Source organism: Choloepus didactylus, chromosome 18, assembly GCF_015220235.1.
Source record: "Choloepus didactylus isolate mChoDid1 chromosome 18, mChoDid1.pri, whole genome shotgun sequence".
NCBI lineage: Eukaryota > Metazoa > Chordata > Mammalia > Pilosa > Megalonychidae > Choloepus > Choloepus didactylus.
Window position 1 is genome coordinate 58688590 of NC_051324.1, and position 24587 is coordinate 58713176.

Below are 24587 nucleotides of genomic sequence, written 5' to 3' on the forward strand. Positions count from 1 at the left end.
ATTTATTAATTAAAATATTCTAAAGATATATTATTTATTTCAATTATGAACTAATAAGTAATGTTAAAAACTAGCCTTAAGTGAATGCAGGAAGTCCACCTTTATCTGAACTCCTAAAATAATGGTATACCACTGATTTGATCTTGTAGCAAGTAAGTTAAATTTTTATGTAAGTGGCTTATCATTTTCAACAATAAAGAAAAACTTTTCTACATTTTAAATGCATATAAAGCTTCCTAATTATTCTCACCTCTAAAATCCTGAAAACGTCTATTGCTCTTCAATGCTAATAGAGCAGTCTTTAAGGAAACATCTCCCTTTTCTATAAGAAAATCAGTAAGAACAAATTAATAGATTTGAGAAATAAAGGGTTTACACAATAAGGTAAATCAGTTCATTTAATGTCCACTTAATACACTTTATGATTTTCTACCTCTATACACTTTTGTCCAGAATGTTATCCACTCTCTACCTATCCCAAATACTAGTCATGTCAAAACCATCTCATGAGTCTATTTTCCAAAAAGCTTTTTCTTGAACATATATTCCCCTCTAACTATTGCTCTATGCCTTTCCTTTCTTTCACAACCTAATTTCTGGAAAGAAATATTTTTGTTCATCACAACCTCATTCACACCTCAAACTATCACAATGTGGCTTCTACCACCATTGACACTGCTCTTACCAAGTTCACCAGTTAAAATTTATTGCCAAACTGATGGACACTTTTTTCATTTTTGTCTTAACACTTTCCTCCTTCAAACTTTCCTCCCTTTGGTTTGCTGATACAGATTCCTCTTGGTTTCCTTCTTCAAATTCTGGCTATCTCTTCTCAATGCCCTCTATAAACTATTCTTTCTCCATCATTACTTAATTATTAGCATGCCCCAGTAGGCTTTTGTCCCTCTTTTCATGACATTCTATACCCTTTTCTTTTCTTGAATTCTCCTGTAGCTACATGCTGTGTGCTGATGACTCTCAAATTTCTATTTCCAGCTCAGACCATTGTCTACTGGACATCTTCAAATTTATGTCCACAAGTACCTCAAATGCATATACCCTAAGCTGAACTTATCTTTGTACCAAAACCTGATCCTCACACTGTATTCTGTATCTTGATAAAAAGGCAACACCATGAAATAAGTCACCCAAGCCAGAAATCTATTACTCATTCTTGATCTCTCTCTCTCTCTCCCTTCCCTAACTTAATCAAACAATGATTAAATTCCACCTCCTCAATTTCTTATCTGTCCCCTTCTTTCCACCCTTAGAATAGTGCCTTCGTTCTGACACTCAAAATTTTTACCCTGAATTATTGCATGCTTCTAAAATATTTCCCTGCTCCCATGCTTGTCCTCCTTCAATTCTTTCTTAATGATACCAGAATGCTCATTCTAAAATGAAAAATTAAACATATCATTTTTCAACTTTGAATTCTTCAATGACCCTCTAGAGACTTCTTCCATCTTGTCTTCACTATATGGCCAGTCTCATTTCTCTTTCATATCATGCACCACCAAGTCAATAGTCAAACTTTGGTTCACAGAAAAATGAACTTCATAGCTGGGTGAAAAAAATATACACATACATACACATGCACCTTGGCCCCAGTGCAGATATTCTGAATATCTGAATGAGATCAAAGCACCTGAGTTTTTAACAAATTCCCTAGGAAATTCCAATGTAAATAATTTTGAAGTCCACTGTTGTAAGTCCTGCTGGATTACATGGAGTTCACTGACTTCTCCATGAACTTTCCTTCTTCTACCCTTTGCACATGCCTCCTAACTCCTTCAGATCCCCTTCTCTGCACCCCCAATTCCTGCCTAATTTCTATTCATATTTCAAAACTCAACTCCAGTGCCATTGCCTCCAGGAAATCTCTTCTGACCACCCTAACCAGTCCTGGGTGGGTTAGGTACCTATTGTTTTTGCTCCATAACACCTTATGTTTGCTTCTTTCATAGTATTTAAAAAATGGTATTCTCATTATTTCTGTTATATCAATAGACTATAATCTCTTGAGAAATAGTGTCTTTTATATTTATATATTTAGTGAGTAGGAATCAATAGATGCTCAATAAATGTTCACTGAATGAATGAAATAGCTCTGCTCTAAACTCATAGAATTCAGTGTCATCATTGTTTCCTAGAAATTTTTCAAGAAATATCATGTAACATTTCATTATTTGTTTAACTTTTATCTCCTATATTATTAAACCTTCTTGTTGTTTAGATCAAAGGTTTCCTGAATATGAGTACTTTATACTTCTTTGAATACATTAAATCTACATAACACCTTACATATTACAGGCACTCAAGGTCAGGTCTGTCGTATATATCCATGCAGGACAAGCACTGCACAACACCAAGCAGTGTGGTTCACAGATGACAATGTGTCCCTGAAAGTGTGCAGTGCAGTGACCCCAGTCAATATGACTGAGGAAGCAATGGAAAAACCCACTTAATAATGTTTAAAATAAATTACTTTTAAAATTGATTTTAAAATAATAATTGAGCACACAATAACTGTGAAAATTTGAATTTTATATATTACCTTTTCCCTGAAAGCTCTTAAGATTCATATTCAACCAACCTCATGCCATAGATATAGAAAGGTGATTAAAATACACATCTCAGGCAGAAAGGGAGAAAATCCTCCATTGGCTGCTCCCTGATTAACAGCAGTTTCACTTCAGCACAACCTTCTCAGAGAAATACTTCACCTTCCCTGATTTACACAGCAGCTGCTCAAAACAAACACACCCACTCTGATAGAATCAACACAAGATACTTGATGGGGCTACAAAGTAAGGGCTTATTCCATCAATTCCATCAATCTACTCTCCCTGCCAAAGAAAATATTAAACTCTTAATACACACTTCCTTTATTCAAAGATGTTCTATTGAGATAAATTTATGATCTCAGTAGACTTGCTCTGTTAGAGTGATTTTCCCCTGGGATTGTTGGGAGCAGGAGAGGGTGGGGAAGAAGGGTAGGGAAGGGAAATGGAATCTCTAAGACATGGTAACTTTTGAAATTTGATAAAGTCAATTATGTTTGAAAAAACAATAATTGTTGTCACTTGATTAGGAAGTCCAACTGATAGTGGTTATATATACCATCAACATCAAGCGTTTTTTCTAACATCTGGTGTTCTTCAGGCTTGAAAGAAATACCGAGGTCACTCAAAGCATCTTTCAAGTCTTTAACTTGAATTCTGTCAGAGTTCATCAAGTTAACATTATTGAGGGCAATGTCTATATCTGAAAGCAAATGGGGATTAATTAATTTATTAATTAAGAATATTAATATCTTTGTAATTAAAGTTTTTATATTATATACTTCTGAACAATAACAATCCTAAAATTCTATATTGTCAAAACAGATTATCACAATTACCATCATCCCTATGATTGCAAAATTAATAAAATAAGCCCCAAATTCCTTTATCCTAGGTGTTCCCCTGAATTGATCAGTTGTTTTGGCTCAATATCAAAAAATTATGTTGGCTGGGTAAAATGATCATTTTTAAAATTAAAATACAGTCATTATTGCATCGCCTATGGAAATGTTTAATTTTGTACCAGCGAGAGGGACTTCAGGGCTCATCTCAAGCTAAATGAAACTGCCCAAATTTCAGCATATGAAAATATAAGTAGTCCTCAACTTTCTTCTCTCTACATATTTTGCTGCTCCATTCATTTTTTTTTTTTTTTTGCTTATTCTTTACAACTTTTACTCTTATTAAAACTTGCCTCTTATTCTGGTTGAAAGTACTCTAATCCTCCCACTATCCCAAAGACTGCTGACCTTCAAGATCATTCTCCCCTCCCTAATTGAAATGAAATAGAAGGAAAGCAAAGGGAAGAGAAAGAAAAAGAAGCAAGGGAAGGGAAGTCCTTCAGCTAAAAACTCTTTGGAGAGCTAACCCACTTCTACTTTTAAAAACTGACCTCTTGGCCTCCTGATTTTCTTCCATAGCTCATCACCATCTCTCTGCTACACTTGGTTCTATTATGTAGTCCTTTTTTCACACTTCTCTGTCCTCTAATCATATCAAATGCCTTTAAAAATATGTCATATCTAAAGAATCATTGTTTGAACAGCATTTCATACTTGCATCAAACCAACATAAAATAGTCCTTATCTAGAACAAAAAGGATTACAGCTAAAATGCACATGGATAGAGTTATTCCTAAGAACTTTCATTGGTCGTTTGGAATGGGAAAGTTCAAAATGTTTAAAAATTGTATTAAACTACTTTTGTTTCAATTATACTGCTTTCCTTGAAGCTAATAATTAATTTAAATTATTGGGTTATCAGTACATTAATAAAAGCAGAATATTTCCTCTAAAAACATACACATGTAGTAAGTTTTATGTCTAGTCAACAGCATATTTGTTGAAACAATAATAAAAGACCATATTAATGCAGAAAGTAGTGTAACAATACAGTAAGAAAAAGTAAAAGTTAGAAAGTACAGTATTTATCTACCATGGCTTTTTCTAAATTGGCATAGTGAAATGAAAATGTTTGTCCACACAAAGACCTATACATGAATATTCATAGCAGCTTTATTTGTAAGAGCCAGAAAACTGGAAACAACCTAACGTACATCACCAGGTGAATGAACTGTGTCATATCTATACAATGAAATACTACTCAGCAATAAAAAGTAATGAGCTATTGATACATGCTACAAAATGGAAGAATCAGAACATAATTATGCTAAGCGAAAAATGCTAGCAAAAAAAAAAGAGAACATACTGTATTATTCCATTTATATAAAATTCTGGGAAATACAAACTAATATATAGCGACAGAAAGCAGGTCAGTGGTTGCCTGGGGAAGAGGGGAGGAAGGGTATGGAAAGGCAGGAGAAGAGGATTACAAAGGGGAATGAGGAACTTTTGGGGGTAGAATGGGTTCATTACCTAGATTGTTTTGATAGTTTTCTGGGTGTGGGTGTATGCCAAACCTTATCAAATTGTCTACTTTAAATATGTACTGTTTTTGTATATTGATTATACATCATCATACTGTTTAAAAAGCATTGCAAAATATGACAAACATCTAAAATGAATTATCTTATTGATTGACCCACCTACAAATACAGGAACTGTCTTCTTTGTGTTCAAAGTTTCCAAAATTTGTTTAAGACTTACTTCACTATTTTCTAAAAAGTAAAGTACAATAATTATGAAGTGGTAAAGTATCAAGGCTAGTAATCATTAAATATCCATGGCAGGGGGTGAGGGGGTGGGAAATTTTTTAATTTCTAAAAATTAGCTGGAAAATAATCAATTAATTTAAAAAAGTTTTACCCAAAATTGTTCCCTCAAAACAAGAATGAAATTCTAACTATATTATTTTATTTAGCTTAAATAATTTAATTTTTATATATATTTTTATAGATTTGATGATAGATAAACAGAGGATCCCTCTTAAAAATATTTCCAGGAGGAAAAAAATGAATTTTAATTAGCTCTCGACAAGCCTATGCTCTCACTATATTTCGAAGACTTACTATCTAAAATGTACAAAAACAAAACAAATGTCCCAAGGAAACAGTAAAACTAGGATTTCATTAAGCTCAACATAGATTGTTCTTTCAAAAAGGATTCACACCATCAATAGATGCTTGTCACAGGATCTCCTGGAATGCCTCCTTGCTTAATGGAACTCCTGGACTCAAGAGTCTAGAGCCCAGTTCATTTACAGGCATCCTATCATTTCTGATCTTATCAAGAGTTGAAATCTCTTTAAATAAATCTGTAAATACATGAAAATAGAGAATAGATGATCATGTTGGGGGAGAAGCTGTTTTAGAACTTAATACCCATAGCCTCCAGAGTTAGAAAGAATTGAGTTAAAGAGCTTTTAAAACATAACAAATAAATACATAAATACATAAATAAATAAAACATCAGTGGGCTTTGTCTCTAAAAGTCAATTAAAAAATAGATGCAATTTAAGATACATCTAGTCAAGTGAAAGTTGAGTTTCTATAAAATTTTTGTAAAAGTCCACTTTTACTTCATTATTTCCCCTCAAAGGAGTTTTTGCTAAATGCACAGGTTTCTATGATTCCAGTTACATAAAATTCTAGGATATGCAAAGCATTTCAAGAACATTTAGGTGGTAGTTGTTAAAATGAGGCTAAGTAGCAGAAATAGAAGGCAAATAGTTGCAGAAAGGAGAACATTAAAAAATATAAACCTACTATAGAATAAGAAACACATTGTCACACACTATTCTAACATTAAAGAACCTTTCTCTCTTACCAGACTATCTGCTAGCTTTATATATACTAGATTGTTTTCGTGCGTTCTTTCACCATAATGTTCAAAGTTCATCCATGTTGTAGCACCTGTCAGAACTTCAATCATTTTTACAGCTGAGAAATATTCCATTGTATGCATATACCACATTTTGTTTATCCATTCATTTGTTGATAGAAATTTGGGTTGATTCAACCTTTTGTCTATTCTAAATGTTTCTAGGAACATTGATGTAGAAGTATTTGAGTCTTTGCTTTCAATTCTTTGAGGTATATACTTAATATGGTCATTCTATATTTAACTTTTTGAGGAACCACCAAACTGTTTTCCACAGTGGCAGCACCATTTTACATTTCAAAAGCAATACACAAGGTTTCCAATTTCTCTGCATCCTTGCCAACACTTGTTATTTTCTGTAGTTTCGTACATTTTTTCTTTCTTTTTTTTTTTAAAGTCACTTTTAGATTTTATTTAAAGAAAGTAAAGGTAGTTGGAAAGAAACAAATAACTCCTCTAGTGAATGATATTCCAATTTTTAGAAAAGCCATCAATTAATATTTATGATTACTCAAACATGAAATGGTAAAAAAAATATAATAGAAATCCTCAGAAAAATTGAGAACATGATTTTTCTTAATTCTTACTGCTTTAAACCTTAATTTATATTTGCCCATATGTATGACTGAAACAATCTTGCTGTGATGGTTTTAGATGTTTCCCTTTTGTGGAAACATACTGTGGAGGGAAGAGACTCCTATTGTGTCAGCTTACCTCTGTAATGAATCTCTCAGACACTATTCAAACCAAAAGTGGCCTTCCAGAGGCCAATTGTGACAGCCTGGGTGAGAACACTGGGCTGAAGGGATATCTTGTTGTGATTTTTTCTTAATAATACCTATCTCACTGGTTGTGAAGTGGTATCTCATAGTGGTTTTGATTTACTTTTCCCTAATCACCAATGATGTTAAGATCTTTTCATTTGTTTATTGGCCATTTGTATAATTTTTTTTGGAGAAATGCCTATTCAAGTCATTTGCCCATTTTTAAATTGGGTTCTTTTGGTCTTTTTGTTGTTGAGTTGTAGGAGTTCTTTATCTGTTCAGGATATTAAAACCTTCTCAGATACATAGTTTCCAAATATTTTTTCCCACTCTGTAGGTTGTCTATTCACTTTCCTGATGACGTCCTTTTTTATTTTAGAGAAGTTGTTGGTTTACAGAACAATCATGCATTAAATACAGGACCCCCATATACCAACCCACCACCACCATCTTGCATTGGTGTAGAATATTTGTTACAACTGATGAAAGCACATCTTTAGAATTCTACTATTAATTAAAGTTCATGGTTTAACTTAGGGTTCCCTGTTTGTGTACTGTAGTTCCATGGATATTTTATACATTTTTATTATGTTACCATATATACAATCTAATATTTTCCCTTTTAAACATATACGGATATATATATATATTTCAGTGCCATTAATTGCATTCACAATGTTGTGCAACCACCACTGCCATCTAGCACCTAAACATTTCCATCATTCCAAACAGGAAGCCCATACATTTTAAGCCTTAACTACATATTCCCTATTCCTACCCAGTCCCCTGGAAACCTATATTCTAGATTCCAACTCAGTTAGTTTGGTTATTCTAATTGTTTCAACTCACTGAGCTCATACACATATTTGTCCTATTGTGTCCAGCTTATTTCACTCAACATGATGTCTTCAAGGTATATCCATGTATCAGGACTTCATAATTTTAAAGGCTGAATAATATTCTATTGTATTTATATACCACATTTCATTTATCATTCATTGGTTGATGAACAGTTGGCTTCCATCATTTGGCAATTCTGAATAATGCCCCTATGAACATCACTGTGCAAATATCTGTTTAAGATCCTGCTTTCAATTCTTTGGGCTATAAACCACACAGTGGGATTTCCAGGTCATATGGTAGTTCTATACTTAGTTTCTGAGGAACTGCAAAACTGTCTTCCACAAAAGTTGCATTTTACATTTGCACCAGCAATGAATGAGTGTTCTTATTTCTCCACATCCTCTCCAACACTTGTTATTACCATTTTTTTAATAACAGCCATTCTGATGGGTGTGAAATGGTATCTCATTGTGGTTTCCATTTTCATTTCCCTGATGGCTAACAGTACTGCTGAGCATCTATTCACTTGTGCCTGCCATTTGTATATCTTCTTTGGAGAGATGTCTATTCAAGTATTCGTCTACTTTTAAATTGGGTTGTTTGTCTTTTTGTTGTTAAGTTGAAAAATTTCTTTATATACTCTGAATGTTAAACCCTTATCAGATATGTGGTTTCCAAACATTTTCTCCATTGAGTAGGCTGTCTTTTTACATTCATGATGAAGTCCTTTGAGGAAAAAAAGTTTGCAATTTTGATGAGGTCCATTTATCTATTTTTTCTTTTGTTGCTTGTGATTTGTCTAAGAAAACATTGTCTAACACAGCCTCCTGAAGAAGGTTCCCTATGTTTTCTTCTAGGAGTTTGATAGTTCTACTCTTATATTTAGGTTTTAGATTCATTGCGAGTTGATTGTTGCATATGATGTGAAATAGAGGTCCTTCTTTTTTTTTTTGAAAATGGAGATACAGTTTTCTCAGCACCGTTTGTTGAAATATTGCCCTCCCCCAACTGAGTGGTTTTTGACACCTTGTCAAAAGTCAGTGGTGACTGTGTTTTAAAACTTCAACTTCTGTGTAAAACCAAGGGAAGAGATGTTTATTTGGTGCAGGATCTATATTTTCTGCAGCATACTAAATAAATTAATTTGTACAGCCAGTTAATTCAAACACTATAATCACATGGAAATTTGAATAGGAAGTGAGGTCTGGTAGGTTTGTATAGGTTTGTGTGAAATTCTGATACATCCCAAAGGAATCTGGGCAGAGAATGAAGATATATTTGTAGGCCCCCCCTGGGGAACTGAGGAAGAATGTGGAAATGTTGAGACTTCCCCACCTGGGTTGTTACTGATGCTCTTGCAAACATTGAGGACTGACAGTATGGTAGGCCAAGCCCTCAATCTGGGAGCTTTCCTTCATGAGGCTTGTTGCTGCAAGGGAGAGGCTGAGCCTACTTATAATTCTGCCTAAGAGTCTCCCCCAAAGAACCTCTTTGTTGCTCAGATGTGACTCTCTCCCTCTCTCTCTCTCTCTCTCTCTCTAAGCACACTCAGCAGGTAAACTTCCTGCCCTCCCCGCTACATGGAACATGATTCCCAGAAGTGTAAATCCCTCTGGCAACACGGGACATGACTCTCAGGAGTAAACCTGGACCCAGCATCATGGGACTGAGAAAATTTCTTGGCTAAAGTGTGGGAGAGAGATGAAACAAAATAAAGTTTCAGAGGCTGAGAGATTTCAAATGGAATTGAGAGGTCATTCTGAAGGGTATTCTTATATGCTATATAGATATCCCTTTTTAGTTTTTAGTGTGTTGGAATGGCTAGAGGGAAATACCTGAAGCTGTCGAACTGCAACCCCGTGGCCTTGATTCTCAAAGACGATTGTATAACTATGTAAGTTACATGATGTGACTGTGTGATGGTGAAAACCTTGTGGCTCACACTCCATTTAACCAGTGTATGGACAGATGAGTAGAAAAACGGGGACAAAAATTATATGAAAAATAGGGTGGGATGGGGGGATGAAATGGTTTAGGTGGTCTTTTTTACTTTTTTTGGAGTAAAAAAATGCTCAAAAATTGATTCTGGTGATGAATGCACAACTACATGATGGCATTGTGAATAACTCTACACTGTGGATGACTGCAGGGTATGTGAATAAATCTCAATAAAACTGTATTTAAAAATAATAAATTCGATAACACAAAATAAAAAGAGAGCATTTGTACAAAAAAACTCAGTTGGCCATAAATATGAGGATTGATTTCTGAGATACCAATTTTATCCCATTATTCTATATGACTGCCCTTGTTTCAGTACTATGTTGTTTTGATTACTGTGGCTTTGTAATACGTTTTAAGATGGGGAAGTGTGAGTGCTCCAACTTCATTCTTCTTTTTGCAAGCAGGCTTTAGCTATTAGGGCTCCTTACTCTACCATATAAATTTAATTGGTAATTTTTAATTGGCTTTTCCATTTCTCCAAAGAAGATTATTGATTTGGATTTGGGTTTATTGAATCTGTAAATTACATTGTGTATTATTGACATCTTAATGATATTTAGTCCTCCAATACATGAACACGGAATGTCCTTCCATCTATTTAGGTCTTACTGTATTTCCTTCAGCAACATTTTGTAGAACTCTGTGTCCAAGCCTTTTACATCTTGGTTAGGTCTACTGCTAGATGTTTGATTCTTTTAATTGCTAAAATGGATGTAATTCTTTTCTTGATTTCTTCTTCTATTTGCTGCCTGTGTATAGAAGCACTAACTGATTTGTGGATGTTGATCTTGAACCCTGCCACTTTGCTGAATTTATTAGCTTAAGGAGCTCTGCTGTGGATTTTTCAGGATTTTCTGTGTATAGTATCTTTTTTTAAAATTCAATTTTATTGAGATATATTCATATAACATACAATCATCCAAAGTGTACAATCAGTTGTTCACAGTAACATCATACAATTGTGCATTCATCACCACAATCAATTTTTGAACATTTTTATTACTCAAAAAAAGAAGTATAAAAATTAAAGTAAAAAAGAACACCCAAAACATCCCAACAACCCCCCACTATTCATTTAAGTTTTTTCCTCATTTTCTACTTATGTGTCCATACACTGGATAAAGGGAGTGTGAACCACAAGGTTTTCACCATCACTCAATCTCACTGTGTAAGCTATATAGTTATACAATCATCTTCAAGAATCAAGGCTACTGGGTTGCAGTTCAACAGTTTCAGGTATTTCCTTCTAGCTATTCCAATACACTAAAAACTAAAAAGGGATATCTACATAATTCATAAGAATAGCCTCCAGAATGACCTCTTGACTCCATTTGAAATCTCTTAGTCTCTGAAACTTTATTTTGTTTCATTTCTTTACCGCCTTTTGATCAAGAAGACTTTCTCAATCCCACAATAACAGGTCCAGGCTCATCCCCAGGAATCATGTCCCATATTGCCAGGGAGATTTACATCCCTGTGATTCATGTCCCACATAGTGGGGAGGGTAGTGAGTTTACCTGCAGAGGTGACTTAGCGAGAGAGAGACACCACATCTTAGGAACAGAAGAACTTCTTCTCTGGGGGTGACTCTTAGTCACAATTGTAAGTAGGCTTAGCATCTCCTCTGCAGTAAAAAGAGTCATAAGGACAAGCCCCAAGAGCAAGGGCTCAGCCTTCTAAATTGGTAGTCCCCAATGCTTTTTGAGATTATCAGCAATTCTCCAGGTAGGAAAGTTCAATATTCTGACATTTTTCCCCAGTTCCTCAAAGAGGGCTTTGCAAATACATTTTTATTCTCTGCCCAAATTACTTTGGGATGTATCGAGGCATCACACTAACCTGTACAAATGAACAAGATCTCACTCACTAATTCAAAGTTCCATGTAATTATAGTGTTTAAATAAACTGACTATACAAGTTAAATTATATAGTGGGCTATAGAAAATAAATATTTTGCACTAAGTAAATATCTTTTCCTTTGGTCTCACACAGATGTTGAAGTTTTAAAACCAAATCAGTATCATCCTTTACCCTTTAGTCTGATTTACCTTAGTCCTAACCAAGTCCACTTCATTCATATCTCTAATTGGAGTCTGATCTCTTTTTCAGCCTCTTTAACATTTGCAGTATGGGATAATGCTGACATTCATAACTGCCAAACTCTGGCTCTGAGTCTCAGGTGTCACACAGATACCCAAAGTTCCAGGGACTGACCAGGTTATACACAAACAGCTCAGCATCTCAGAATTTATAAATAACTGTTACAAAGGACAAATAAATGTAACTGCTATAAGAGCTTACAATCTAGGAACCTTCACCATAAGCCTCCCCCTGATAACCTATGCTCTCAGATTCAACTCTCAGAGTTTGCACATTATAGTTAACTCATATTAGTGAGGCATTACAATGTATGTCTTTTCATTTCTGGTTTATTTCATTCAACATACTGTCCTCAAGGTCCACTCACCCAGCAGCATACCTCACAACTTCGTTCTTTCTTGCATCCAGCTCAATATTCCATTGTATGTATACACCACAGTTCACATTCTGTTCATCATGTATGTAGTATCTTATCATAAGAAAATAAGGCAAGTTTGACTTCTTTCTTTCCAATTTGGATGCCTTTTATTTCTTGTTCTTGCCTAATTACTCTAAAAAGAACTTGCAGTACAGTTTTGGATAACAGTGGTGACAATGGGCTTCCTGTCTTAGGACAAGCATGTTGTCCTTATTACTGATCTTAAAGGGAAAGCTTTTAGTCTTTCACCACTAAGTAGGATGTTAGCTTTGGGTTTTTCATATATGCCCTTTATTGTGTTGAGAAAGTTTCCTTCTATTCCTATTCTTCTGAGTATTTTTATCAGGAAAATGTACGCGGGGCAAGACGGCAGCATAGGGAGGAATGGAATTTAGTTAGTCCCCTAGAGCAACTAATAAATAGCCAGGAACAACTAGAAAATAGTCTGGAATAACTGATGGGGGGACATCTGTGACTAGACAACATTGTATACCAGCCTGGAATGGGTGGAATGGCAGAGGTCACAGCATAGAACTGTAAGTAAATCTCCTCAAACTGTGGAGCTGCCATCCCTCCCCCATCAACATGGCAGGCTAAGTAGCACAACTTCGCTATGAGAAAAAAGAAGCAGTCTCTGCTGGGAGCAAGGGAATGTAGCTCAACCAAGCTCCAATTATGGTTTTGTTTAACAAATTTGGACTACTGAATACATGCTACAAGCACACATAAACCCAAAGCAAGCAGGAAAGGAACCCAGAGGGTTATCCTGGCAGAGAGGAGGCAGGGCTGATGAGAAAAAAATACATAAATAAATAAAAACAGAGGCTTTTGGAGTCCACTGAGCTCAGAAAACTGGAAAAGGCCTGTGTCTCAAGAAAAGGGGCACACAGAAATCGGTACCAATTCCAGTTCTTGGCTGGTGAATTGGAGGGCTGGGCACTGGCTCTGAAAAGGGGATTTCTTGGTTTTTTCCCTTTTTTTCTCTCATTCTAAATGGCTCATTAGAGAAATCCTCAGGCCTTTTCAATTGTCAGACTGACCCAGGCAAGGGTGGAGTGAAGATAGACAGAGAGTCAAAGGAAAAACTCAAGTGTAGAAAAAAATTCCCTAAAGGACTTATCTTCCCTAAGAAAAGAGGGGGGGCAGGGCCCAGCTCATGTGGCGGCCTTCCCTCAGAGAACTCAGACCCCAGGGCATGGGGGAAAAAAAACAACAGAAACAGGCTAAGCTTGGCTTCTGACAGTCTCAGACCCTGGCTTGGACAGGCAACGCACGTCTTGACACTGGTGGGGAGCTGTGGGCTGATAAGCACAACCTGCTGGGCAGGATAGGAAAAGCACAGAGTCTAGAGGCCTCACAGGAAAGTCTGAAAATCTGCTGGGTCTCACCCTCAGTGAAACCTGATACTGAATACAGCCTCCTGCTGAGACCTGGCCCCACCTGGTCTGGGACAATCTGATTGGGGTAATCAAGGAAACCAGATGCCTAGACAACAAAAAATTACAAATCACACTAGGAAAAATTTAGATATGGCCCAGTCAAAGATTAAACTTGCACTTCAACTGAGATACAGGAATTGAAACAATAATTATTAATCAAACAAATCTCCTAAATCAATTAAAAAACCAAATCAATGAACTGAGGGAAGATATGGCAATAGAGATGAAGGATATAAAGAAGACATTGTGCAAACATAAGGAGGAACTCAAAAGTTTGAAAAAACAATCTGCAGAACTTATGGGAATGAAAGGCACAATAGATTAGATGAAAAACACGATGGAGACATATAACAGCAGACTTGAAGAGGCAGAAGAAAGGATTCATGAACTGGAGGACAGGACATCCAAATCCTACATGCAAAAGAAGAGATAAGGAAAAGAATGGAAAAATATGAGCAAGGTCTCAGGGAACTAAGTGACAACATGAAGCACATGAATATCCATGTCACGTGTGTCCCAGAAGGAGAAGAGAAGGGAAAAGGGACAAAGTAAATGGAGGAAATAATCACTGAAAATTTCCCATCTGTTATAAAAGAAATAAAGTTATAGCTCCAAGAAGCACAGTGTACCCCAAACAGAATAGATCTGAGTAGACCAACTCCAAGACATTTAATAATCAGATTATCAAATATCAAAGGCAAAGAGAGAATTCTGAAAGCAGCAAGAGAAAAGCAATCCATCACATACAAAGGAAGCTTGATAAGACTATGTCGGATTTCTCAGTACAAAACATGGAGGCAAGATACTGAAAGAGAAAAACTGCCAACAAAAAATCCTATAACTGGCAAAACTGTCCTCCAAAAATGAGGGAGAGTTTAAAATGTTTTCATACAGACACTGAGGGAGTTTGTGAACAAGATACCTGCTCTACAAGAAATACCAAAGGCAGCACTATAGGCAGATAGGAAAAGACAGGAGAAAGAGGTTTGGAGAATAGAATAGAAATGAAGACTCTCAATAAGGATAAAAAGAGAGAGAGAGGAAAAAATAAAAATAAAATACGACTTAAAATCCAAAAGACAAAATGGTAGGCAGCACACATTATGTTGAGTGGAATTAGCCAGAAAAAAAAAGGATGGATACCATACGTTCTCACGAAAATGGACTAACATTGATTGATGAGTGAAATTTGAGAGTTGAGAACACAGGTGATCAGGAGCTAAAAAGAGGTTAGAGACCAGCATACTGAAAGAGTACAAAAGGTTCAACAGGGTTGATTGTGTAGATCCAGAAATGTAATGGATAACATAACAGTGTGTGATGGTAACACAATATTGTAAATACTCTGAACAAAGTTGAGTGTGAGTATGGTTGAAAGAGGAAGGCTAAGGGCATGTATGACACCAGAAGGAAAGATAGAAGATAAAGACTGGGATTGTATAACTTAGTGAAACCTAGAGTGGTCAATGATGGTGAATAAATGTACAAATATAAGAATGTTTTTAAATGAGGGAGAACAAATGGTGTTGAAAATTGGATGGTATGGAGAAAAAAATGAAAACAATGTAAACTAGAGTCTATAGTTAATGGTAACATTGAAAGATGCTTCCATTAATTGTAACAGAGGCAATATACCAAGCTAATATCTATAAGAAGGGGATATAAGGGAGTGATATGGGATTCTTGGTGGTGGTGATGTTGTCTGAACTTGTATTTTATTTTTATTTTCCTTCTATCTTTCATATTTTTTTCTTCATTTTTTCCCTCCTTTTCCTCTTTCTTTGGGGAAGAGAAGGAAATGTGTTCACACGGATTGTGGTGGTGAATGCATAATCATGTGATTACACTGGGAATCACTGATTGGTTACTTAGGGTGGATTCCATGGTGTGTGAGTTAAACTATTCAAAAAATAAACAGAGGGATACAAATGCTGGAGAAAATGTGGAGAGAGGGATGCACCTATTCCCTGTTGGTAGGGAAGTAGAATGGGGCAGTCCATCAGGAAGCTAACTATGGGGTTGCCATACGGTCCTGCAACTGCGTTATTGGGTATATACTTGGAAGAACTGAGTGCAGGTACATGAGTGGACATTGCACACTGGTGTTTATGGTAGCCATATTCACAGTTCACAATGGATGGAGGTGGCCTAAGGATACATTTGCTAATAAATGGAATGGTGAACTGTGGTGTATACATACAATGGATTACCAAGTGGTGGCAAGAAGAAATGAAGTTGTGAGGCATGCACCTAGGTGAATGGACCTTGAGGACACTATGTTTAGTGAAATCAGCCAGAATTGAAAAGACAAACATTATAATACCACACTAATATGGACTAACTGTAAAGTGCAAACTCTGAGAACATAGGTTTTCAGGGGAAAGCATATGGTGAAGGTTCCTAGATTGTAAGCTCTTACAGCAGTCACATCTATTCATGAGCTATAATGGTTATCTCTAAATTCTGAGATGCTGAGCAGAATCTGGTCAGTCCCTGTAACTTTGGGTATCTGTGTGACACCTGAGACTCAGAGCCAGAGTTTATCAGTTATGAATGGTAGCATTACCCCAAACAGCAAATGTTTAAAAAGCTGAAAACAAGATTAGACTTCAGTTAGAGATATGAACAAAATGGACTTGATTAGAACTAAGGTAAACCAGACTAATGGAAAAAGAATGATATTGACTGTGCTTTAAAGCCTCAACTTCTGTGTGAGACCAAAGGAAGAGATGTTTATTTGGTGCAAAATCTGTACTTTCTGTAGCATGTTATATAATTTAACTTGGATAGTCAGTTTATTCAAACACCATAATTACATGCAACCTTGAACGGGGGCAAGATCTGGCTGATTTATACAGGTTAGCGTGAAACCTCAATACATCTCAGAGTAATTTGGGCAGAAAATAAAAAGTATTTGCAAAGCCCCCTTGAGCGCCTGGGGGAAAATGTGGAAACATTGAACTTCCCCACCTGGGGAATTCCTGATATTTTTACAAGCATTGGGGAATACCATTGTAGTAGGCCAAGTCCTCGATCTTGGGGTTTACCCTTATGAAGCTTGTTACTGCAAAGGAGAGGCCAAGCCTACTTATTATGGTGCCTAAGAGTCACCCCTCAGAGAACCTCTTCTGTTGCTCAGATATGCCTGTCTCTCTCTAAGCCCACTTGGAAGGTAAACTCACTGCCCTCCTTCCTATGTGGGACATGACTCCCAGGGGTATAAATCTCCCTGGCAATGTGGGATATGACTCCTGGGGATGAGCCTGGACCTGGCATCATGGGATTGAAAAAGACTTCCTGATCAAAATGGGGAAGAGAAATAAAACAAAATAAAGTTTCAGTGGCTGAGAGATCTTAAATGGAGTCGAGAGGTCATTCTGGAGGTTATTCTTACACATTATTTAGATATCCCTTTTTAGTTTTTAGTGTACTAGAACAGCTAGAAAGAAATATCTGAAACCATTGAACAGCAGCCCAGTATCCTTGATTCTTGAAGATGATCATATAATTGTATAGCTTATGCAGTGTGACTGTGTGATAATGAAAACCTGTGGCTCACACTCCCTTTTCCAGTGTATGAACAAACGAGTAGAAAAAAGTGGGACAAAAAGTAAATGAATAATAGGGGGCAGGGAAAGGAATATGAGATGTTTGGGGAGTTCTTTTTTATTATTTTTTTTTTTGAATAATGAAAATGTTAATAAAATTGATTGTGGGGATGAATGCACAACCATGTGATGATACTGTGAACAACTGATTGTACACTTTAGATGACTGTATGATATGTGAATATATTCCAATAAAATTGCATTTAAAAAAATGTGCTGCTTTTTGTCAAACGCATTTTCTGCATCAATTGAGATGATCATGTGATTCTTCTTCATTCTGTTAATGTGGCATATTGCATTAATGATTTTCTTATTTTTAACCAATCTTGCATACTGAGAATAAATCCCACTGGATCATGGTGTACAACTCTTTTAATATGCTATTGGATTCAGTTTGTTAGTATTTTGTTAAGGATTTTGCATCGATATTCATAAGAGATATTGGTCTGTAGTTTTCTTTTCATGTGGTACCTTTATCAGGCTTTGGTATGAAAGTGATGTTGGCCTTGTAGAATGACTTAGGGAGTGTTTCTTCCTCTTAAATTTTATGGAAGAGTTTGAGCAGAATTGGACTTAAGTCTTCTCATTTTTCTTTTTTATTGTAGTTTTACTGAGACACCATACAATCCATCAAAACTATACAATCAATGGCTCACAGTGTCATCACATAGTTGTGCATTCATCACCACAATCAATCTCAGAACATTTTCATTACTCAAAAAACAACACCCAAAGCATCCAAAACCCCTATCTTCACATATTATTGACCCCTAGCTTAGGTGTGGTATATCTGTTGCTGCTGATGAAAGAATATTAAAATATTACTGTTAACTATATTCCATAGTTTGCAACAGATGCGTTTTTCCCCATGTATCATTCTATCAAGTCCTTGTAATAGTGACTTACATTTGTTCCAGTTCATGAAAGAACTTTATTTGCACTGTTAATCAAAGTCATCATCCACCACAGAGTTCACTGGATTATACAGACCCATGTTTTAATCAAGCTTTCCTTCTAGTGACATACAAGACTCTAAAATTTCCCTTCCAACCACAATCACATACATAATTCAGTGCTGTTAATTACACTCACCTTAATGAGCTACCATCACCTCCATCCATTTCCAAACATTCCACCTAGTGAAAAATTCTGCATATATTAAGCATCTGCCCCTCATTCTTTAACCTCATTCTATCTCCTGGTAACCTATATTCTAGATTTTATCTGTTAATTTACATATTATAGTTAGTTCATATTAGTAAAATCATATAATACTTGACCTTTTGCATCTGACCTATTTCACTCAACATAATGTCCTCAAGGATCATCCATGTTGTCACGTGCTTAAGGACTGTATTTCTTCTTACCGCTGAATAAGATTCCATCATATGTACATACCACATTTTATTTATCCATTCATCTGTTGGGCACTTGGGTTGTTTCCATCTTTGGGTAATCATGAATAATGCCATTATGAACATCAGAGTGTAAATGTCTGTTTGCATCCCTGCTTTCAGTCCTTCTGGATATATACCTAGCAGTGGGATTGCCAGATCTTATGGCAGCTCTATACCTAGCTTCCTGAGGAACTGCCAAACCGTCTTCCACAGTAGCTCTATTCTGAATATAGGTCCTTTACATTCTTGGTTAACTTTATTCCTAGGTATTTGATTCCTTTAATTGCTATTGTAAATGGATATTTTTTCTTGATTTCCTCCTTGGATAGCTCATTACTAGTGTATAGAAACACTACTGATGTTTGTATGATCTTTTATCCTGCCACTTTGCTGAACTCTTTTTTTAACTCTAGTAGCTTTGTCATAGATTTCTTGGGACTTTCTAAATATAGGATCATGTCCTCTGCAAATAGTGAAAGTTTTATTTCCTCCTTTACTACTTGGATGTCTTTTATTTCTTTTTTCTTGCCTAATTGCTCTAGCTAGAACATCTAGCACAAAGTTAAATAACAGTGGTGTTAGTGGGCATCCTTGTCTTGTTCCCAATCTTGAGGTAAAGCTTGAGTATGAGTATGATGTTAGCTGTGGTTTTTCATATGCCCTTTACCATGTTGTGGAAGTTTCCTTTTATTACTTTTAAGTACATTTTTAACACTTTTATTACTACTTTTTGAAGTGTTTTTGTAAATAAAGGATGCTGGATTTTGTCAGATGCCTTTTCTGTATCAATTGAGATGATCATTTGGTTTTTCCCTTTCAATTTATTAATGTGTATTACACTAATTGATTTTCTTGTGTTTAGCCACTCTTGCATACCTGCAATAAAACTCACTTGGTCATGGTGGATGATTCCTTTAATTTGCTGTTGGATTGGATTTGCAAGTATTTTGTTGAGGATTTTTGCATCAATATTCAATAGATTGGCCTGTAATTTTCTTTTCTTGTAGTTTATCTTTATCTGGTTTTGGTATTAGGGTAATACTGGCTTCATAGAATGAGTCAGGTAGTATTCCCTCCTCTTCAATTTTTTTGGAAAAATTTCAGCAGGGTTGGTCTTAATTCTTCTTGGAATGACTGGAAAATTTCACCTGTGACGTCATCTGGTACTGTGCTTTTTCTGTTGGGAGATTTTTTATGTTTTGAGGTATTTTATTTCTTCTTGAGTTGACATAAGTAGTTCATGTGCTTCTAAAACTTTGTCAACATGATATAGGTTATCTAATTTTTGGCACACAGTTGCTCATGGTATTCTCTTATGGTACTTTTTATTTCAGCAGAACTGGTAGTAATGCTCCCCTTTTATTTCTTATTTTCATTATTTGCTATCCTCTTTCTTTTTTTGTCAGTCTCACTAAAGTTTTGTCAATGTTATTGATCTTTTCAAAGAACATCTTAGGTTTTGTTGATTCTCTACCTGTGTTTTTTTGGTTGTTGTGTCTTCTATTTCATTTATCTCCACTCTGATCTTTGTTATTTCCTTCCTTCTGCTCACTTCAGGTTTAGTTTGTTCTTCTTTTTCCTGTTCTTCCAGTTCTGAAGTTAGGTCCCTTTCTTATTTTGTAATATAAGCATTTAGAGCTATAAATCTCCCTTTCACTCCCTCTCACAAGTTTTGGTGTGTTGTATTTTCATTTTCATACATCTCAAGATATTTCCTAATTTTGTTCCTCATGTCCTCTTTAACCCACTGGTTGTTTAAGAGTATGTTGTTTAATTCATATAGATTTGTGAATTTTCAATTTCTCCCTGTTGTTGATTTCTAACTTCATTCCATTTTGGTTGGAGAATACACACTGTATGATTTCAATATTTTTTAATTTATTGAGACTTGTTTTGTGACCCAACATATGATCTATTCTGGAAAATGATCCATGTACACTTAAGAAGTATATGCATTTTGTTTTTGTTGGATGCAATGTTCTATATATGCTCATTAGGTTAGTTGGTTGAGTGTATCATTAAAGTCCTGTACTTCCTTACAGATCTTCTGACTAGATGTTCTATCCATTATTGAGAGTTGTATGTTAACATCTGCTAGTACTAATATAAAACAGTCAATTTCTCCCTTCAAATACGTCAGTATTTGCTTCATATATTTTGGAGTTCTGCTGTTAGGAGTATGTGTGTGTGTGTGTGTGTGTATGCGTATTTGTTACATCTTTGAATTATCCCCTTTATTAGTATATAACGACCACCTTTGTCCCTCATAATTGTTTTTGACTTGTTATCTATTTTATTTGATATTAGTATAGCCACCTTAGCTCAATTTTGGTTACTACTTGCACCGTATGTTTTCTCTATCCTTTCACTTTCAACCTACTTGTATCTTTGACTTCAAGGTGAACTTCTTATAGACAGCATATAGTTGGGTCATGCTCTTTTATCCATTCTGCCAATCTCTGCATTTTGACTGGGGCATTGAATCCATTTACATTTAAATTCACTACTAATAATATAGAACTTTCTTCTACCATTTTGTTATTTAGCCTTCATAAAGTCTTATGTCTTTTTTGTCTCTCACTTCCATAAAAGCCTACTTTTATATTTATTTGCTTTTTTTATTGTACCATATTGAGTGCCTTCTCATTTCAATCTGGATGTATTTTTCATCTGCTTTCCTTTTGGTTATCACGGGGTTAAAATTTAGCACCCTAAACATATAAAAGTCATATTTGGTTTGACACCAACTTCAATTCAATAGCATGCACATATACTTTTCCTATACCCCTCTGCCCTGCAATCCCCATTTTTTATACTTGTTACCACTTATATCTTTGTGCACTGTATGTCCAAAAACTTAGATTTAACATTACTTTTTATGTATTTGCATGTCAGCACCTGTAAGAAGTAAGAAGTGGAGTTACATACAAAACAATACAATACAATGATACTGGCATTTATAATTACACAAATGCTTACCTTACTGTAGGTCTTTATTTCTTTATGCTGCTTTGAACCACTCTAGAATCCTTTCATTTCCGACTGAAGAACTCCTACTAGCATTGCTTATAGGGCAGATTGAGTGGTGATGAACTTCCTCAGCTTTATCTAAGAATGTCTTCATCTCTCCCTCATTTTTAAAAATATTCTTGCCAGATATAAAATTCTTGGCTGGCAGTTGAATACCTTCAGCACTTTCAGTATTTCAACCCACTGCCTTCTTGCCTCCATGGTTTCTGATGAGAAATTGGCACTCCACATAAGTGAGACTCAGTTGTATGTAACTTGTTGCTTTTCTCTTGCAGCTTTCAGAACTCTCCCCTTTTCTGCTGCATTCAATACTGTGATCAATATACGATGGGGTGTATTTTTCTTCATATTTATCCTTTTAGTATTCTCTGGGATTCTTGGATGTGCATATTCATGTCTTTTGCTAAGTTTGGGAAGTTCTCTGTCATTATTTCTTTGAATATTCCTTCTGCCCCTTTCTCTTTCTTCTCCTTCTAGGACTCCTATCATGCATGTATTGATATGCTTGATGGTGTCCCAGAGGTGTCTTATGCTATTTTCACTTTTAATAGTTCTTTTTTTTTTTTCTCCTCCTTAGCCTGACTCATTTCAAGTGCTTTGTCTTTGAGTTCACTGACTCTTTCTTCTGCCAGCTCCAGTCTGCTCTTGAAACCCTCCTGGCATTTTTATTTCAGTCATTGTAGTCTTCAACTCCAGTAGTTCTCTTTGGTTCTTTCTTAAAATTTCTTTCCCTTTACTAAGACTGTCATGATGTTCATTCATTGTTTTCCTGATATCCTTTAGTTCTTTCTGTTTTTCCCTGTATCTCCTTGAGCACTGTATTAGTTAGGGCTCTCTAGAGAAACAGAACCAACAAGAGATATCTGTAAATATAAGATTTCATAAAAGTGTCTTACGCTACTGTGGGGATGCACATGTCCAAATTCTGTAGGGCAGGATGCATGAGTCCAAATTCCTTAGGGCAAGCAGCAAACTGGCAACCCCAATGAAGGGGTTCAATGAACTCCTCAGGAGAGGCTGGCTAGCTGAAGAAGTGAAGGTTCTCTCTCTTTCTCCCTTAAAAGTCTTCAACTGATTGGATTAAATCCAGCTGACTGAATTCTCTCATTGCAGAAGATACACCCTTCATTGATGTAATCAGTCACAGATGCAGTCAACTGACTGATGATTTAATAAACCAGCCTTCTCGTTTATTAACCAGCCACAAATGTCCTTGAAGTAACGGTTAGGCCAGTGCTTGCTTGACCACACACTTGGACATCATCACCTGGCCAAACTGACACATGAACCCAACCATTACAAGCATTTTTAAGATAATTTTTTAAAGGCTTTTTTTGGTATATCCACATTCCTATCTGCATTGATGATTTTTATCCTCTTCCTTGGACGAATATCATTTCCCTGTTTTTTGTTTCTCATGTACTCTGTTGTTGCACATTGTACATTTTAATATTTTAAAAAATACTAATTCTGAGATTTGTCCCCTGAGATGTCTGTTACTTGGTTTTGTAACCAGCTGGTAATATGACAGGGATTTTCTTGAGCTTCAGCCCTACTATCAGGAAGGTCTGTCCAAGGCAAATGCTGTGTGCATGGTTTTCTCTGTCTTTCTGGGCCTCTGTCTTGTCTTGGGCTTTTTTTGTTATTTGTTTTGTACTTCCCTGTTTACAGGAGTTTGATTGTCCCCTCTGTTTCCCAGGAGACAGGCCTCCCTCTCCTGGATGTTTGATGCTGGCAGTCCTTTCTCCTAGACTATCCGCCTCTATAGTTTTTACACCCTTTTTGTTGTCTCAAGATGCTTTCACCTGGAGAGCAGATTCTGGGAGGAGATCACAACAGAAAGGACTTTCCCAAGTCAGTCTCTCCTGACTAAAACTGGTCCAGGGACCCAGAAAGTAAGCACAGACTGACTCCAAAGTGCCCTCAGGAGGGGATCAGTAAGGGCACCAAGAGCTTCTCCAATACTACCCCAAAGTTGAGCTTCCAGACTGCCCAGCAAATGTAGCCCTTCAACTAACTTCCCCTATAGCATTGAGGCAGCGCAGTGTCTTTAAGTTTCCACTGCCATCACTGCCCTGGGGCAGGATGAAACAATGGCTGCTACCACATGTGCCGAGGGAGGGTTGAAACAATAGTGTCCCTCTGAGCCAGAGCCCCAGTGATCCAAAGTCACTAATCAAAAGTCATGGTCAGTGATCAGCAGTGCCTACCCCTGATCTTGGGGAAGAGGGTTTTTATGACCCTTTCTGTCTCTAGCAGCTAGCCAGGGGCTAGACTCCATCTTGGCCTGCCACAAGAGTAGGTGGATTGGCACCACAGCCACCATGTGGGGGGAGTAATTTACTGTTCTTACTATAATTTGTCAATCTCCCCCCTCCCCCCTCTCCTGGATGCTAAACAATGTTCTTCTGGCCTCTGGAGTTTCAAAACAGTCATTTCAGACAGTTCCTGCCTATTTAATAGTTGTTTTACTGGAAGCACTGAGTCCTGGAGCTCCCTACTCTGTTATCTGCTTATATCCACTCTGATAACGTCCTTTCTGATGCACAAAAGTTTTTAATGTTGATGAAGTCCAATTTATCTATTTTTTTATTTTGTTGTTCATGCTTTTGGTGTCATATTTAAAAATCCATTGCCAAAT

General features: G+C 36.2%; 1 protein-coding gene across 1 annotated transcript in view; it reads right to left on the minus strand.

Moving 5' to 3' along the window:
• Positions 1–275: 275 nt before the first annotated feature.
• EFCAB13 (EF-hand calcium binding domain 13) overlaps positions 276–24587 on the minus strand; it is a 257910-nt gene continuing 233598 nt past the window's right edge. The window contains exons 22-25 of the mRNA XM_037810242.1: positions 5634–5777; positions 5110–5181; positions 3124–3267; positions 276–322 (exon numbers count right to left, since the gene is read on the minus strand). Coding sequence (XP_037666170.1) covers positions 5650–5777 — 128 coding nt within the window. The 3' untranslated portion in view covers positions 276–322; positions 3124–3267; positions 5110–5181; positions 5634–5649. The remainder of the gene's footprint in view (positions 323–3123; positions 3268–5109; positions 5182–5633; positions 5778–24587) is intronic.